Genomic DNA, 15900 nt, shown 5'->3' with positions numbered 1-15900 from the left:
GTTTGCCTTTCCACGTCTCTGATTGTAGATGGCCCAGCCCCTGCCTCAATCCTGTTCCCTCCAGATTTGAGTCCACCTTTCTCCATGTCTCATCCACTTCCTTTTGTCTCCCTTACAATTTTTGGTTCTTCCTCTTTTCCATTGTGCGTCTACTTTTAAAAGCTCCTAACAACACCCAAAAATTATCTAAATTAAAATGTACTGGCTCATTGGCCATTTATTGTTTTTCCTCCTGCATAAGGTGTTGTCCCTTTCCTCTAATTGGTCCTTAGGTTTCTATGCTCCATCTCTGGGAGTTATTTTTGAAATAGCATTCATGAACAACTCCAGATATGAAGTTAAAATCTACAACATGACACTTTTCTTCAATATACAGATACGTGTCACAAGCAATATATTTCTGAATTGGTCTAATCATGCCTGCCACTGTGTGTGGCTTTGGCACGTGGTTGCAGGTGCAAATGGCAGATTTTTGAGATTTCTTCAAAAAGGTTAATTTGCATCATGAGATTTTCCAGACAGGTATTTGACTCCATAAGCTACCATATTCCTGGCGTCTGACCCCTGATTTTTTTCTGGGAACCTACAATCACATTTTAGCCTATAACTTTGGTACTCAGGCTGAATTTTGAGGGGAGTTGTTTCATCTGGTACGTCTGTTCATACGCTTTTCTTGAATATTTGAACCGAGTCTGTGGGTGCAACTGTTTCCTGGTTTATGGGCAAAATATGATTCTCCAGAAAATCATATACAGTGTATAATGAGATGCATACTTTAAACTTCAATTAACTATCATATTCCTGTTGCCAAAACTTAAATGTATGCTTAGCAATCCAGTTTTCTGCTGACCTAATCTGCAATAAAACCATTTAACCTTCTTTCTCCCATGAATTATTGACCATTTGTGTCCTTATCTTTTTGAACAGAGGGGATAACTCTGCCCCCAACTTATGTGACATTTTCCTTTAACATGCCAATTGTCACCAGCCCCTGGACCTCAGCACAAACTGGATTTAATGTTGAGCATTATTCAGAGTTCACAATCCATTATCAGCATCACTGTTTATTCAGTGTTGTCATTACTTCACCCCAATAAACCTTGGTCAGGCACAAGCTCTAGCCCCTTCCTGGCTCTTCTGAGCTTGAAAGAGTTGACCAACTGTGTCTGGTAAATGTAGGGGGAGGTGAAGGAATGTTGACCTATGATCTCATAGGGGAAAATCACAGCTCTTAGTTCAGTTGCTATGAACAGCAAAATAAATTATGCTTTTTCATTTTGCATCTTTCTACATGGGAACTGCATGGATATCTCGAAATATACAATGCACATTTTGCTTCGTCTTCATTCTTGCTGCTCATTTTGATACATTTTTGACAAGGTGACAGGGACTCACATGTCATTAATGTGGGCTTTTGAGTTTGCTTCTGGTAATGGAGTTTCATCTTTAATCTGTAAAATGTACAGATTTCGCCATGGCCACTCTCTCTGTGTTACCAAAGTTACACTTTGGGCATCAGTCCCACGCATTGGAAAATAGGCCACTGGTTTTGTGCTTTGTCATTCGAACCAAGTCACAATTTGTTTTTATTTTCCTTTTTCTGAAACAGCGTTTTGATGTTTGACAGTTGAAGGAGAAATGCAAGCCAGACACCGGAAAATATTGCAAGTCTGGCGGCAACCCGCTGGCAGCACCGACTGAGTTACTGCTGGACTTGTAACAAGGCCCATAGATGTAGATTTTAGAGTGTAAAAACCTCAAATTCCTTTGCCTATATCTCAAGAATCAGGTTGTGCTTTCAGGAGGAGCTGACATGAACTCTTTGACACCACTAAACATTTGGCAAAAACATGGTCGCCCTTCTTGTAGGAATCATGTGGATTGAATCATGTGACCACAAGATCACGTGACGTTCTATGAATACCATCCTTTTTTCTAAAATGTTGTAATCCAGTGCCATCTTGGTGCGTGTGATGTTGTATTTATGCCATGCACCCTAGAGGCTAAACCGTTTAGGTGATTCAAGGGAACAGGAGGCAAATGATCCTCCCTTTTTTTATATAGAATTGCTGTGCTTTGTATTGATGCACAATGATAAGTATGTAGCAGTCAATATTAAACATAAGCATGTGTTTAAAAGTTCCTAACAAAATATTAGCGCTCCAGTACTTGTTTCACAAAAAGCATTAATCCATTTATAGTGTCAGAGAATCTTCAATAAAAGTGTTGGTGCTGTTCACATTCAAGTATATTATCGCATTCAAGATGGCGCTGGTAATCAATTTCTTCTTCTGGTGTCAGCCATAATTTGGAAGGTAGGATTTCTAATGGATTACCAGTCAGCATATGTCCATAAGGCACATGTAAAGTGGACCTTTGCGATTATCTGATATACAGTCTTTGTGTTGGATGTCTAGACTTGAACTTGGTGAAGATTTAAGAGTATCACTATCTTACTGTGAACTGGCCTTCCTTGATTGCGCTGTTTCGGCTTATCTGGAAGGTAGGAACTCTCTGATATCTTTCCTATTGCCTGAGTTTTTTACATTCATTTACTTTGGAAATTTCTGATTCAAATTTGGAGGACTACTTTGGGGAAGATTTCTTTCAGTTTACAAAAATCTTTATTGTAAATACTATGGGAGTTCCATAGGAACTATCGGGTAAATGACTATATCACCTAATCCTTATTTTTGATGAATAGTGTTGAGAGATGATTACTGATGATATTCCATATCTTTTGTTAACTGTCAGATGTGGTCTGCATTTTGCTCCTGAAGAAGGGACGGTTCAGTCCTGAAACACGTTGAGCTGGATTCTACTGTTTTTTAAAGAATAACACTTCTGGATGAAGACATAAGAGACTGGACATTACAATCTTTCACTTAATGTTAAAGTATATTTGTTAATATCATAAAAACAAAAGTGTACTACATGTAACTTCTTGGTGTTTAGCCTTTGACAGAGTGCAGGGTGTGGGAGTGCCCCAAGCTGGGACACTATTGCTGTGCAGAATGTAACACTAGATAGCTGAGCAAGCACTGATGCCTTACACCATCCCATGAAAGGCCTAAGGTGTGTAGATGTGGTGATCTTGTCCCAGTACAATATATGCGTTTTGTCATGTTTTTTTGTACAGCAACACCCAAGTCAGGGAGGTCCTTCCCCCACAATGAATGTGTCGCAGAAGAAAGCACTTTGGATTTTGGATTAGGTTCTTTTTTTTATAAGGCCTTAAACCTGTCTTGCAAACAACCTCAGCAAATAAACCGTGCCATAATGGACTAGGAACCAGGCCGGTGTATTAATAACATATTTTTCTAGTAATTTATTTAGGCAAATTAGAATCAACAGATTACCTCAGCCACCAATATTGTGGCAACACAAAACACAATGACTTCTGTAAGTGACATGGTTGAGGTATACTGTCACAATTGATTCCTTTTAAATCACAAGACAGAAGAAGAACAATTCAACACACAACAATAGCAAAATGATTAAGCATTCCCCCCAGCAACCCTCACCCCCCTAACATCAATTAGGCTTAATTCCTTTGAATGGAAGGCAGTGGCAGGGTGTAGGAATACAAGGGGAAATCGTGTTTTATGTGTTGCTCACAGAAACAATATGGGAGACAGAAAGGAAAGAGGAAAATTAGTTTTGCAAAGAACAATGGTAACATGGGTTTTTTAATTGTTTATCCCAACTACTATGGGAAAGAACAGAAAGGAAGGCAATTTGTTTTTCATACATTTAAAAGGACAGGCAGGGCTTTGGGGAATATTAGTCAGCACACAATGGAAAAATCGCTTTGGGGTGTGATTCATGGAAACAATATGACAGTAAGAAAGGTAAGGGGAAAATTAGTTTTGATGCGCCTGACCAAAACACCCAATGCTTTAGGATGATGGTCAGAACAGAATGGGAAACTCGGTTTTGGGTTGGGATGACAGATGCAATGGGAAAAGGAAATGCAAATGGCAATTCGTTTTGCTGAGCACAATTGAAACACAGTGACAAATTTGTTTTGCAGATCACAATGGGATTCATTCTTTTGGGCAACCCTTTATGACTATATACCGTCTCACAATACACTGGGAAAAGATGGTTGGTTTCGAATGCCAACAATACTGATCCTGAGAAATAAATGGGGGAATTCATTTATTTACTTAGATAAATATGCAAAGGATCTACACGGGCCAACAAGGGATTTTTCAATGGGGAAATAACTAAGACAATGGTGAAAGAAAACAGGACCTACACACTCTGCTGAGTCCTCCAAGGTGTCCCAAGTCAGCTTTTATGTCTCCTGGCTCCTCTGCTAGAGTAGGCCTCTCTCTGCTGGGATGTTCACGCAAGACTTCGACAGCAGGTCACCTCATGGGATTAGTGGCAAAAAAGTCCTGCTCTGAGGCAAGTTGTCTTAGTTATAGGGCAAATGACATCACTAATGTGTCATGATTCTCGCAAAAGGGATTGGTTAATGCTCCCTACACCACTCCACCTGTGTGCTGATAGGATAAGGGAATGTAGGAGTGCTTTGGGACACTAGGGGAGGAGAGCACTTCATCATCTTACTTTGACAGGTGGGCTTGGTCATGTTTTTGCACTTAAAATCTCACTACCTTGAAAGTACCCTTAACTTCCAAAACTTTACATGTATGAATACATTTTTGACAGCTACATTTTACAGTGAATCACATTAAACTAGTCAGAAGTCTGTATGTCCTTCCTGTGCAAAGCTACAGTTTTTCCTCATTTACTGCAAAATCATATCAGTGAAAATTACGCCATTTTACTGGCGTCATAGTAATTATGATTGGAATATTTTATCAAATAATCATGTCTCTGGAATGCACAAGGAGGACCACATCACATTTTCATGAATAACTCAGTTGTGTTTATCTCACAAAAATAGTTTTTGGATGATCAGAAGGAGTTTACTGTCATCTTTCCAGAAATCCTACAATGACTATTGTGCGATGTATATTGTCAATTTTACACAATAAAATACATTTCTCCCATTGTAGTCAATGTGCAATCTCACTCCTTATCTGGCTAGGGCCCCACCCTCCTGGAGCACATGATGTCAGCAGAGGGTCTGTGTTTAGATTAACCTACCCATTCCAAGGGCTAATGACTAAGCTAATGCATTTTTTTATTGCGACTTGTGACCTGGAGGTCACCATTGCTGCCAGACCAGACCCAATCATATCTGGTCCACTGTGTTTTTGATCTCAAAAGTAATTATTTTCTTGTATTTTTAAGGGCGGCATTGACAATTAAGCAGCCAGACCTCTCCCTCCCAGGCAACACGGAAGCGAGCTGGATCTCACAAATTGCAGAAATCAACATCCCGGCCCTGTGCACCAGACAGCCGGTAACTCGTGCCTATGTGCATTTAAAATGACATTTTATAAAATAAACAGTTTCAAAATTACATGCATTTTGCTTTGAAATTGTCCATGTAACTGAACTGGTGATAGGCAGAAACCATGTTCATACTTTGAAAGCTTGGCAGGCATTTTGCTGAGCATTATTTAGTTTAAAGGGAAAAAATGAAATTACATAATTTTATTGCAACTGCTTGAACAACAATTCTGCTGTTTTATTTAAAATCCTGTGTACTGCAGTTTTCTTGAGATCTCAGTGCAGCTTCCCATAGATTTGTCCAAATGTTCTTTCCACATGTCTTTCGCTTCCTTCATGAAAGGTAGTTCGCAGATTTCGATTTGTGCATCTGGACGTTTTTCGGTCCCCTTTCTCTGATTTTTACTTGGGTTTCATAGGCCTTATGTTGGACATTGTTTTGGCACAGCCCTTTTATTTAGGGGCATTTCCCCCAATGACTCTCGCCTCTTTATTTCTCGCATCCAGGGGCTATTTCACCCCACAATTTTTATCAAAGGAACACAAGAAAACAACTGCGTGGACAGCTCTGTACCATTCACGACCCTGAAAGAAATCCAGGCGGAAACATCACTGCTGATTCTATGCGCACAAAATAATCAGTGCTTCTCTCCGAAGCTGGCTCTACAATGTCTCCCAATTTAAGAAGGTTTCACCTTCACCAGATAAACTTGACTGTATCCCCAATTCAGAGGAATTTTAACATGCAAACTTCCATGCCCAATTTTGATAAGTGGGACCAACCCATATTCCAGCATTGTTATAACTCATAATCCCCCGTGTAAGGCTCACGCTCTGACCTCGGTAGTTGTGCACAAAGGCACTGTGCTTTTGCAAGACATGTTTTCCACTGCCCATTGACCCCCCATTTCTACCACCTTGAAATCATATTGGCTGATTCACTGAGGATCCGCTATTCAGGCAAAACGTATGCCTCGGCTGTTACGCCAACGTCTGGTAACAACGTGCGCCTAATACAAATATTTGCAACGTTTGTGAGGGCATCCAGGCCTCACTTACAATGAAGCACCATCTGATTCACAAAAGAGACCCAAGTACGCATGTCGCAGTGGTGGTCCAGTGGGAGCAAATCTTAGATGAAATAATGGCATTCCCCAATTAGACAATATTTGTATACTTTTTTATTACGTATTTCCACTTTTGCCACTTCTCACATTAATTGGCAACATTCTAACTTCTCATGCCACATTCACATTAATAGCATTTTCCTCTAATTCAAGCAACAGTGGAGGAATTTCTTTGCAAAGAGAAGTCACTTTTGGGGAATGCATTCTAAGTTTCCGGAGAAAACTTAAAAGCTGGCTCCACACGTTCGAACGTTAGTACCTTTTTATCCTAGAATACAGCCTGGACTCTTGCAAATATCTGCTAGACCTGTAAATATCTGCTAGACCTGTAAATATTGTTCATTATAAATGATACATCATACTATATTAGGAGCCTGATTCCCAGAACATTCTCCAATGGCATTGCAGCATTATACAACACTTCCATGAATCAGGCCCATATACGTCTCGTTCAATTCCATGCTCTTGTTGCCATGTCTGTAAATATCTGTCCAGCGCCCAGACACCTACGGGTTAGGCGCGCTTTACAAGTGTTAAATAAATAAATAAAACCAAATAAAAGTTCCATTTCTGGGAGTGGGCAGTGTTCTCCTTTGTAAGTGGTACACGCTTGCCACACCCCAGATCCAGTCACCCCCTGCTTAAAGCGCTCATTGCGTGTCATTGCACGCGCCCTTTGCGTTCGCGCAATCTGCGCAGTATTTCCTCTGGACCCGCATTCAGGCCCGTGAGGTTCAGGCGCATGGGCTATGCAAACGTAGCCTTGTCCGGGCGGGCCTCGAGGTTTGAAAAGATGCCCATGTTATTTGCAGAAGACCCTTGCAGGGTTGGACATGGAAGCCTCGGGAGTTCAATGGTACTTGTGGAGAGGGGTTCAAGAGCACCCAGGGAGTTGGTAATGGCACTCAGAGTTGGGAAAAGTGCTCAATGCGGCTGGAACACACTCCTTGTGTGTTCGGGGAAATCTTTGAAAGTTTAAAAAATGAGAAAAGGATTTAAGTCACTTTAAGAGATAGTTACGGGTTCAAATTACGACTTGGGGGTTTGTGAAGGTACTCGTGCCATGGGGCGAGCAGTCGTGCTTCGGGAAGGTAACTGTGGGGTATGGGCAGCCGTGCGGGTGCATTACCCCCACGGGATCACATCCCACGTTCTCACCTAGTGCCAGGACAGAGCCGCAGGTGCCTCGGGGGGCCCTCTGCCCCCTAGTAGAGAGGAAAGGGGGTGTGGGAGAGGCGACGGGCCGGGAGCGGGCGCTGCTCTCATTGGCTGCAGCCTCGGCTCAGCCTCCGCCGCTCCCACTGCCTGCGCCGGCAGCGGGGCCGCCCCCAGCACTACACCCAGGGCTGCCGGGCCAGGAGCCATCGAGAGAAAGCGAGCGCGGCGCACGGACTCGGGACGCAGCGCAGCCAGGAGCGCAGCCAGGCAGCAGCACGGACCTTCAGCCTGTCACAGGGAGACCCAGCTGTAACCCCCCAAAAAACACCACTTTTCACTGTATCTCTGCGACCAAACCCGGGACAGAAGAACTTTCCAGAAAAGTTTGCTGCGTTTGCCGATATTGTACATTTTAAAGTGCGACTCCGCCAATCCACGAGGCGCAAGGCACCAGGCGCAGTTCGCGGACCCGCGCATCTCTGGTCGCCCAGCGGGATTCTCTTTTCCGCCCCTCCCCCTTGCCCGCTCTGACGCAGGTGCCGGGATGGGGCTGCCGTGGCTTTGGCTGTGCCTCGGGTGCCTGCGCTGGGGTCCCACGCCGGGGCAGGGGGCGCTGCGGGCAGGACCCCTGCTGCCCCCCGGGGACACGGTGTCCGAGCACATGCTGCGGCTGTACGAGCGGTACAGCGGGGGCCGACGGCAGGGCCAGGGGGGGCTCCAGCAGCTCCAGGATGGCAACACGGTGCGCAGCTTCCGAGCCTTGACAGCCCGTGGTGAGTACAGCGCTGCTGCACCTGTGTGTGTGTGGGGGGGGGGGGGGGGGGTAGTGGACTCCGGCAGCAGAACACAAGGGGGTGTGGTGAACTTCGATGAGCATGGGGGCAAAACGAGGGTACTGCCAGGATAAGAACCCACACATGCCCACACTACATAGTACGGTGGTTTAAAGCGCCGGATGTTTGCGGAAGCACGTTGCAAGTGCATGCAGTGCCATCTCCAGACAGCGTGGACACGTGCACCAATGGTGCACACACAGCTGTTATATTTGACACCTTGCTCTGTTGCTGGGCGGCTATAGACACACGCCGTGGTTTGGGGCGGGGACTGGTTGAAGGGAGATGCGTTAAGACTGCTTTGTGAATCGTTAATATGTGGGGGGGGGGGCGTGTGATAGTGGCATGCCCTTTCCCGCAAGACTGCACGGGCATGCGGCGTCTCTGGCGGATCCCGCACCCTGGAGGCAGGTGCGGGTCGCTCTTTGCTATTTGACGGCGTTGTGGGGGGCAGGAGAGTATCGCTAGGGGGTTCAACGCGTGCAGACTTGATGCAGAACACATTCCCGGCGCCCCGGGGGGCGTGTGGATCTGAAGGGCCCGCAGGCGGCGCGCCTCGTGCCGGGATCCGCGGAAGCACCTGCCGCACCGCGCGCGGCCCTCCCGCAGTCCGCGGACTCCGGCTCTCTGTGACCCGTGCCCTCGTGTAGGAAGGAGGAAGCTGCCTGCATGCCGTCCTTTCAACACTCACGCCGCGCTCTCACTTCGCCCCTGGTCACGCCGGCTGACAGATGGGGCGCGTGTGCACGTCTTGGTGCGGGATGAGTGCTCGACTCGTTGTTATCACCACCCTCTTTCAGCCGCTGTGGTGCTTAGAAGTGCTAATGTGGCCCGGTCATCGCCCCCCCCCCCCCCCCCTTCGATTACTCTTCCCTTTATCCCGAACCCCTACTTGTTCAGGCTATAGAAATCCCCCCAGCACCACACACACACACAAGTGCATGCATACGCACGCATTTCGTCACCTCTTACTTTATGACAGAGTGGCTTTGCTTGCGTATGTGTTTGCGCGCCCACGTGTGAGAACGTGTGTCAGAGCGTGCGCGCGTGTATGAGAATGGTTGTGCGTGAATGTGCGTGCACGTGTATAGGAGTGTGTGTGGTGTTTCCTCCGTTTCCTGCAGCACTTCACGGGACTGCACCCCTGGGCATTTCTCACGGGGGCACCTCATTTTAAGGAGACAAGGTTCGCGTTTGAAGTTGCTGATGTGCCTGTGCCGGGGCGGGGTCCGTGTGCAGCCGCCCTCCCCGGTGGGTGCGGGGCGCCGCTCTGATCATCTGTTGCTCGCCGGCCCGTGTCTGCCGCTGTGACCTCGGCCCAGACAGGTGTATGCCCCCGCTCCCGTGTGACGCAGCACAGCTGGGCGCCTCTCGAAGCCTGTCAGCCCCCCCCCCCACCCCCAACCCCCAGATAAAGTCCCTCCTCGGCCCTCGGCTTTACACAGGGGCCTCCTCAGGCTGGCTTCCTAATTAGCAGATAAGGGCCTACCTCCGCTCCCCTCCCACTTCATCTGAGGCAGTGGCAGTAACTCCTAAGGTGTTCCGGCTCCAAATGGACTTGAGGCCCACTCTCCGGGGTGTCATTTTTGCAGAGCCGGAAGCAGCGAGACCTCAAAGGGCAGCTAATCTTTTCAAGGGGCCTCTTGTCCCAGCCGAGCGGACTGTACCGCCGCTTCCCGCGCGCTCCTCAGCAGAGAGGCCCTTCAGCGCCCATTCATCACCCGGGGCCCCGGCCCGGCGATGCAAACACGCCAGCGGGGGTGGGCGATTGCATGGCGTGTAAACTGAGCGCCGTTTAGAAGGTGATCTCATCCTCTCTCCTCGACCCCGGGGCCCAGTGCGTTGTTTTCACTCTCGTGCGCCGTCGTGCCTCTTTTTTTTTGAAAGGTGCGTGGTAATCGTTTGCAATTAGGACACCCGCAGCCCCTCGGCAAGACACATACCACATAGCTGTAGAAAAAAAGGTTGCCACAGCAGAAAGATAAAACTGTAAAGTTGCAGCGTCACAGAAAAAAAAAAAACTTGGACACCGAAATAACACTGTCCATATTCACTAATACGCAGTTCGCGGCTTTTCAAGAACTGTGTAGTATCCGTGGCACGTTTTCATGGACTGCTTGTGGAAAACGCTGCATTTTAGAGCGCATTTTGCCTCGTATAAACATACAGCGCACCCCTCTCAAAGTGACCCATGTTTGCTCAGAGAAAAAAGCCCAATAATGGCCTGGCGGGTCCCGCCTTCGGTTTTGGACCCCCGGATCAGCATGACGCCCCACACATGGGAACACACGCCAATGTATGTGGCGTCTGCTTCTCATCTCCTTTTAAAGCTGAATCTTGCATGAGAGAAGTCGCACAGGCAGGCTGCTGGACACTTGCTGGGGGGGGTTGGGGGGGAAGCCCTCGGCTGCCTGAATGTTTACACACATTGAGGCATGGCCTCGAGGTGGAGGGAGCTGGCAGCCGGTCAGCGAGGCCCAGAGCTCTGCCCCCAGCAGCGGCCTGCGTGTCGCGGTACCGCGTGTTGGGCGTGTTTGGGGCAGGAGGTGGCCACCGCCTCCGGCTCGCCCTCTGGTCGCGGATAGGCTGCTCCTGGTCCCGGTCGTTGCCTGGTTGGGGGACATGCTGCTGCGAGTCATAAAGCGACGCTGTTTGGGCGCTCTCATTGGTTTCCCTCGGTACCTACATTTACACGATACAGAGCACGGGGAGTAGAATTCGGGTGCCTGGAAGGCACTTGAGGGTGGCGACCTAGAAGTTTGTGCCAAATGTCGACCTGTTGGGTGATGAAAGGGTAGACATTGGTCTCACCTCAGGGACCGCCTAAGGAAAGCTATTAAGATGTCTTTGTCAGAAACAAAATTCCCTCCCAAGGATGTGGGGGCCATTTCATTTGCAAAGGTTGTAAGGCCCTGACGTCGGGCGTGGTGGCAGGGACGGGTTGCTGAATGTTTGCCACTATGGGCGTCGACGTGGCGGATGTGGCTGGTTTCGGGGCAGTGGTTGTGTAAGTGGTACACGTAGAAACGGTGCATGTCAGATAGTGGTGTTTAGGTGGTGCATTTTCAGGTGTTTTCCCCCTAAAGTGTAGTTTTGGGGTGGTTTTACCACAATGTTGGCCATTTGGGCGATACGAAACAATTCAGGCCTCCTCAGTGGCCACAATTTCAGGCAAAAAAGAACAATTCTGGTGGGAAAGAAATGCGCCCCAAAGTGGTGTATCTAGAAACATCTGGTCCACTGGCAAAACGAAACTGACATCAGATTGCACTGATTTGGCTTCGCCATGAGTCATTGCACCCACCCTTGCTGACGAATCCGGCTGACAACCTGTTTCCGAAGCCCCGCCCATTCTTTTTTGCTGGGAATGTGAGGCCCCCCAGGCGACATTGGTGAAGCATGCAGATTTTGCCCAGAATCCCCCAATTTCTCAGCGGAGCAATCTCCGGCCGCGGCGCCCACCCCTGCATGGCAGCAACCAGCGGCCTAGAATGCCAGCCTTCTGCTTGTGTGGAGTTCCCTTGGGCCTGGACCGCTGCCACAGGCCGCATCTTGCGTTCGAAGAAGGGCGTGTGAGGCGGTACCCGTCAGTGAGCCTCAGAATCCAAAACACAACATGCACCGGCTGCAAACGTTTACTGAAACATACCATACCCAATCACACCGCAACACCGCATGCGGGCTACCAGCCGAAAACGCACCGAAGCTCGGTGACCGGTTTCTCTGAACTGAAGCTGCCAACCGCACAGCACAGCTCTCTCGCTCTTCTCCCTCTGAATCCCACCAACAAACCCTGCAACCCTCCTTCCCTTTCAGGTGCGCCAGAGCGCCAAGAGACCACGCGAGTGTCAGCAGTGCGCGGTACAAGACCCTTTGACATTAAGGAACACTCAGTCATTTTTTAAACGACGTTTAGTATCAAAGCACCGTCTAAATTCTGAGCAGGAGTGGCTGTATCACAATACTTGGCGACCTAGCTCAGTGGGTTGCGCACCTGTCTGGGTGCAGCCTGAGACTACGCAATGTGGCGCGCTGCACACATGATCAATGCAATTATCATTCACAGATGTGAAATGTCCAGACTGACCCCCGAGGATGGGATGAGGGAGCTGCCCTGAGCTCCTTTCAGGTGTTCCTCAGTGATGCTCAGCTGTTCCCTTTGGACTGGATTGTCTTGGGGTTCGACGCACACTGGGCCCTAGAGCATGTCTTTTTAATATCAATGTTTTGAAAAAATATTGTTGTGTCTACTACACTCTTTTAAACTTCTAAACCTTGCACATGACATGCGCCACCTTTCCCCAGTTCAAATGTGCTCCATGCATTAACCCCAGTAGGACAATCTGTCGAGTTGGGCCTGCTGGGATTTTGCAGGTTCCATTCAGATCCCCGTAGCAAGAGCTTAACTCACTGAGCTATCTGACCCCATAACACGAAGACTGAAGCAGCCTGGACACAGGGAGATGTGGATGCGGTCGGAACAGATGGGCTCCTGTCCCTAAACAGGAAGGATGGGAAAGGAGGGGCTTACTCTTGAAGACCCCCGCCCCAACGTCGATTGCACCCTGAAAAGCATGACACATGGAGCCTGCTCCATGATATTGTGCCCTCTCAATTGCATTGGGGTCTGCTTTTGGGGGAGCATGTATATTCCAAACTGCACCTCGGGGGCCAAGGCAGTAATCATCCTGGCTCTTGTGCTTCACCTCCTGTTGTGATCGCGGGCACATCGCTTTACCACCTTCTTCCATACTTCCATTACCTGCCCAAACTGGGGGCGCCTAGAAGCTGGCTAAGTGCTGACTCTAAGCGCTACATACACAATTGGACATAGGGATTTGGGGCTTGTACAAGAGGATTCACCAAGGACACTGGAGGCTGGACATGTCCAGTTCTCCAAGATCCCTCCCATCGCTGCTGCTAAGGCAGGTGCCCATTCAGTTCTTGGCCTCTCAGACGAGACTGCCAAGAGGCAATGCCGATTCCAGGTGTTTTTTTTTTTCCTTGTGTGAAGTTGACAGGCTCGAGAGCAAAGCGCATTTATACCATAGTAATTAAATAACACTTGCTGTCGCGGTCTCGCAGCTTCAAAGCACGTTAAATAACAGGTGTTCCTAATATTCCATCTTAACAGTACTCATTAACCCGAGGCGATTGCAAGGTTAAGTGGCCTTGTTGTGAGTTTCTTGACCACCTTCTGGCCCTTCGCTGTGAATGTTTCTTTCGTAAGCAAGCAGCTGGCGAGCAAGGAGGAATGCCTCGGCCTTGCGTGTTTACATTTGCAAACCTTTGGGGTAGGTCATTCATGTTCCTACTGTCTCCTGCAGCAAACCGGAAATGTAAAAAAGTGAATGACAATCTTTCTCTCTTCTTATTGGGCACCCTGCTAACAATAAGGCGACCTTATCGAATCCCAAACATTCTTAAACGAGTATCTGCGGGCGAATGCAGAGTGACCATTGGCAAGAGAGAGGGATTGCCTGTTAGGCCAGTACCTCTAAAAGCCCAGTTGGGCCGGGCCAGTCACTTACATGCCAGGAGGGCGTGTAGGATGACTCTGCAAGCGCCCTTCCCACCTTCTCGGATGGGAGCATGAGATGTGGCGGGGGCTGCCCCAGCCCTACCAGCCTTCTAGATACAAGATGGCCATCTGCCCGGCTCTTTCTCAGAAAGCTTAGTGGAGTGGGTGGCTGGCTATGGCCAGTCCTACTGGCCTTTTGGCCACAGAGTTACCACCCCAGTGGCCACCTTGGCATGTGACTGACTCTGCGTGACCTGCTGGCCCTTTAGGATCACGCCTGGCATGTGCCATTTTCCGTCCTTCTGCCACACCCTTAGGCTATGTACTATTTTATTGATAACGCCGCTTTTCTGAGAGTGTTGGGCAAGCCCCTTGCCGCCCAGAAGTAACTTGAGAATATTCTAGCGTCACATGTCTCGGGAGGATAGCTCAGAGGCAACGTGCTCGCATTGGATGCAAGACGACGCAGCCCACCACAGGTTCGATCCCCCGGGTCCGGGCTTAGAAACCTCTGGGGATTAAGTGCATTATAAATAATATACCATGTCACTTTTGGCAGAATGATGCACCAAGCCAAATCCACCCACAAACAGCCCTACGCCCCCACAGTCCTGCACCCCACCCCGCAGCAGTCCCCGCAAATCGAAACCTCTTTTCAGTGAAAGCAGAACAAAAAGGTGTACCTGCCCCAATGCTCCGAGGGGTCCTTCCTGCATGTGTTATGTACAGGGGCGCAGCCTCTAGGCTCCGAGGCACTTCTTAAAGGACCCCTTGCCATTGTTCACAACATGCTGCCTGTATGCTGCTTTTCATGTCGAACTCCTGCTGTCCTTCCGGCTCGCCTCAGTCGTTCTTGAGTGATACCCTGAACTGTGCAAGCGCCCCGGCCGGGACCCACGTACAAACCGCGCCCTAGGCAAGTGCCTATAATGCCTAGCGGTTGCCCGGGTATATGATGGTCTTGCATAGATAGATGGCAAAGTGGGGTGTGTGGCAGCTGGTTCACAAAATGGCCGAACTTTGGCGTGCCAAGTGCTGGATGCGCAAGGGAGCAGTGGTTGTCGAAGCCTGTGGCATTTCAAATTCCATGCTCCAAGGCCACAGAGGCTTTTGATAAATAACCCTGACTCTCACAGTGTTCCTGGCTACTACATATTAAACACTGTGGGCCACAGCACGAGTTGGGCGGTAGCCCTTAAATAGGGTGGTAATGGGGTTACCGCTGCATTTAAGGGTCTGCCCAATCATGAGTATGGCATGTTTACCCCAGCTCAGTAAGCACGCCGGGAAAATGTCAATTTTCGGCCCATTACCGCCGGCGGAATTAATGGACCCAATAGGGAATTACGTTTACCGCCCAACCCGTGATTCGGTGGTAATACCGTCAGACGGGTGGGCGGTAACGCAAACACAGTTTGGCAATATCCCAGCCAGGATGCCGCCCAACACGTGATGAGGCCCTGTGTCCCAGTATGCACCCAACTGTGGCATGTTTAATGTGCTTTTTTATTTTTAAAGCCCGGGCAACTCATCAAACTGGCCCACATTGGCCTAAAAAGTGGCCCACTTTGACCAAAAACCGGGCCCACCCCAGCATTTTGTGTTTTTGGTTGGGCCATGGGCCTATTGCCCTATAGGCCAGTCCGAGCCTGTAGGCATCCCCGATCATCTGGCAGCTGAATCTGGCGACAGCCGCTTCGTAGCCCATGCGTATTTTAACTCAATGCACTGGAGGGAAACGACTTATTTATGGACAGTTGAGTTTTCAAAACTGTAATGTTTTCCCCTAAACGCATTGCGATTGGCTTACTTTAATGTGTCGCCAGCCTCTGAGTTCGCCATACAGCACTGGTGGCCAGAGGCCGAAAGGAAACATGTCGGCACTACCTGA

General features: G+C 48.7%; 1 protein-coding gene across 1 annotated transcript in view; it reads left to right on the top strand.

The window, feature by feature from the left end:
* The first annotated feature begins 7847 nt into the window (after nt 1-7847).
* BMP3 (bone morphogenetic protein 3) overlaps nt 7848-15900 on the top strand; it is a 115437-nt gene continuing 107384 nt past the window's right edge. Inside the window, exon 1 of the mRNA XM_069626158.1 lies at nt 7848-8428. Coding sequence (XP_069482259.1) covers nt 8200-8428 — 229 coding nt within the window. The 5' untranslated portion in view covers nt 7848-8199. The remainder of the gene's footprint in view (nt 8429-15900) is intronic.

Source organism: Ambystoma mexicanum, chromosome 6p (assembly GCF_040938575.1).
Source record: "Ambystoma mexicanum isolate Mex_15411 chromosome 6p, UKY_AmexF1_1, whole genome shotgun sequence".
Lineage (NCBI taxonomy): Eukaryota > Metazoa > Chordata > Amphibia > Caudata > Ambystomatidae > Ambystoma > Ambystoma mexicanum.
Note: the sequence above shows the minus strand (reverse complement) of the source record. Positions and strands in the feature narration are given on the sequence as shown.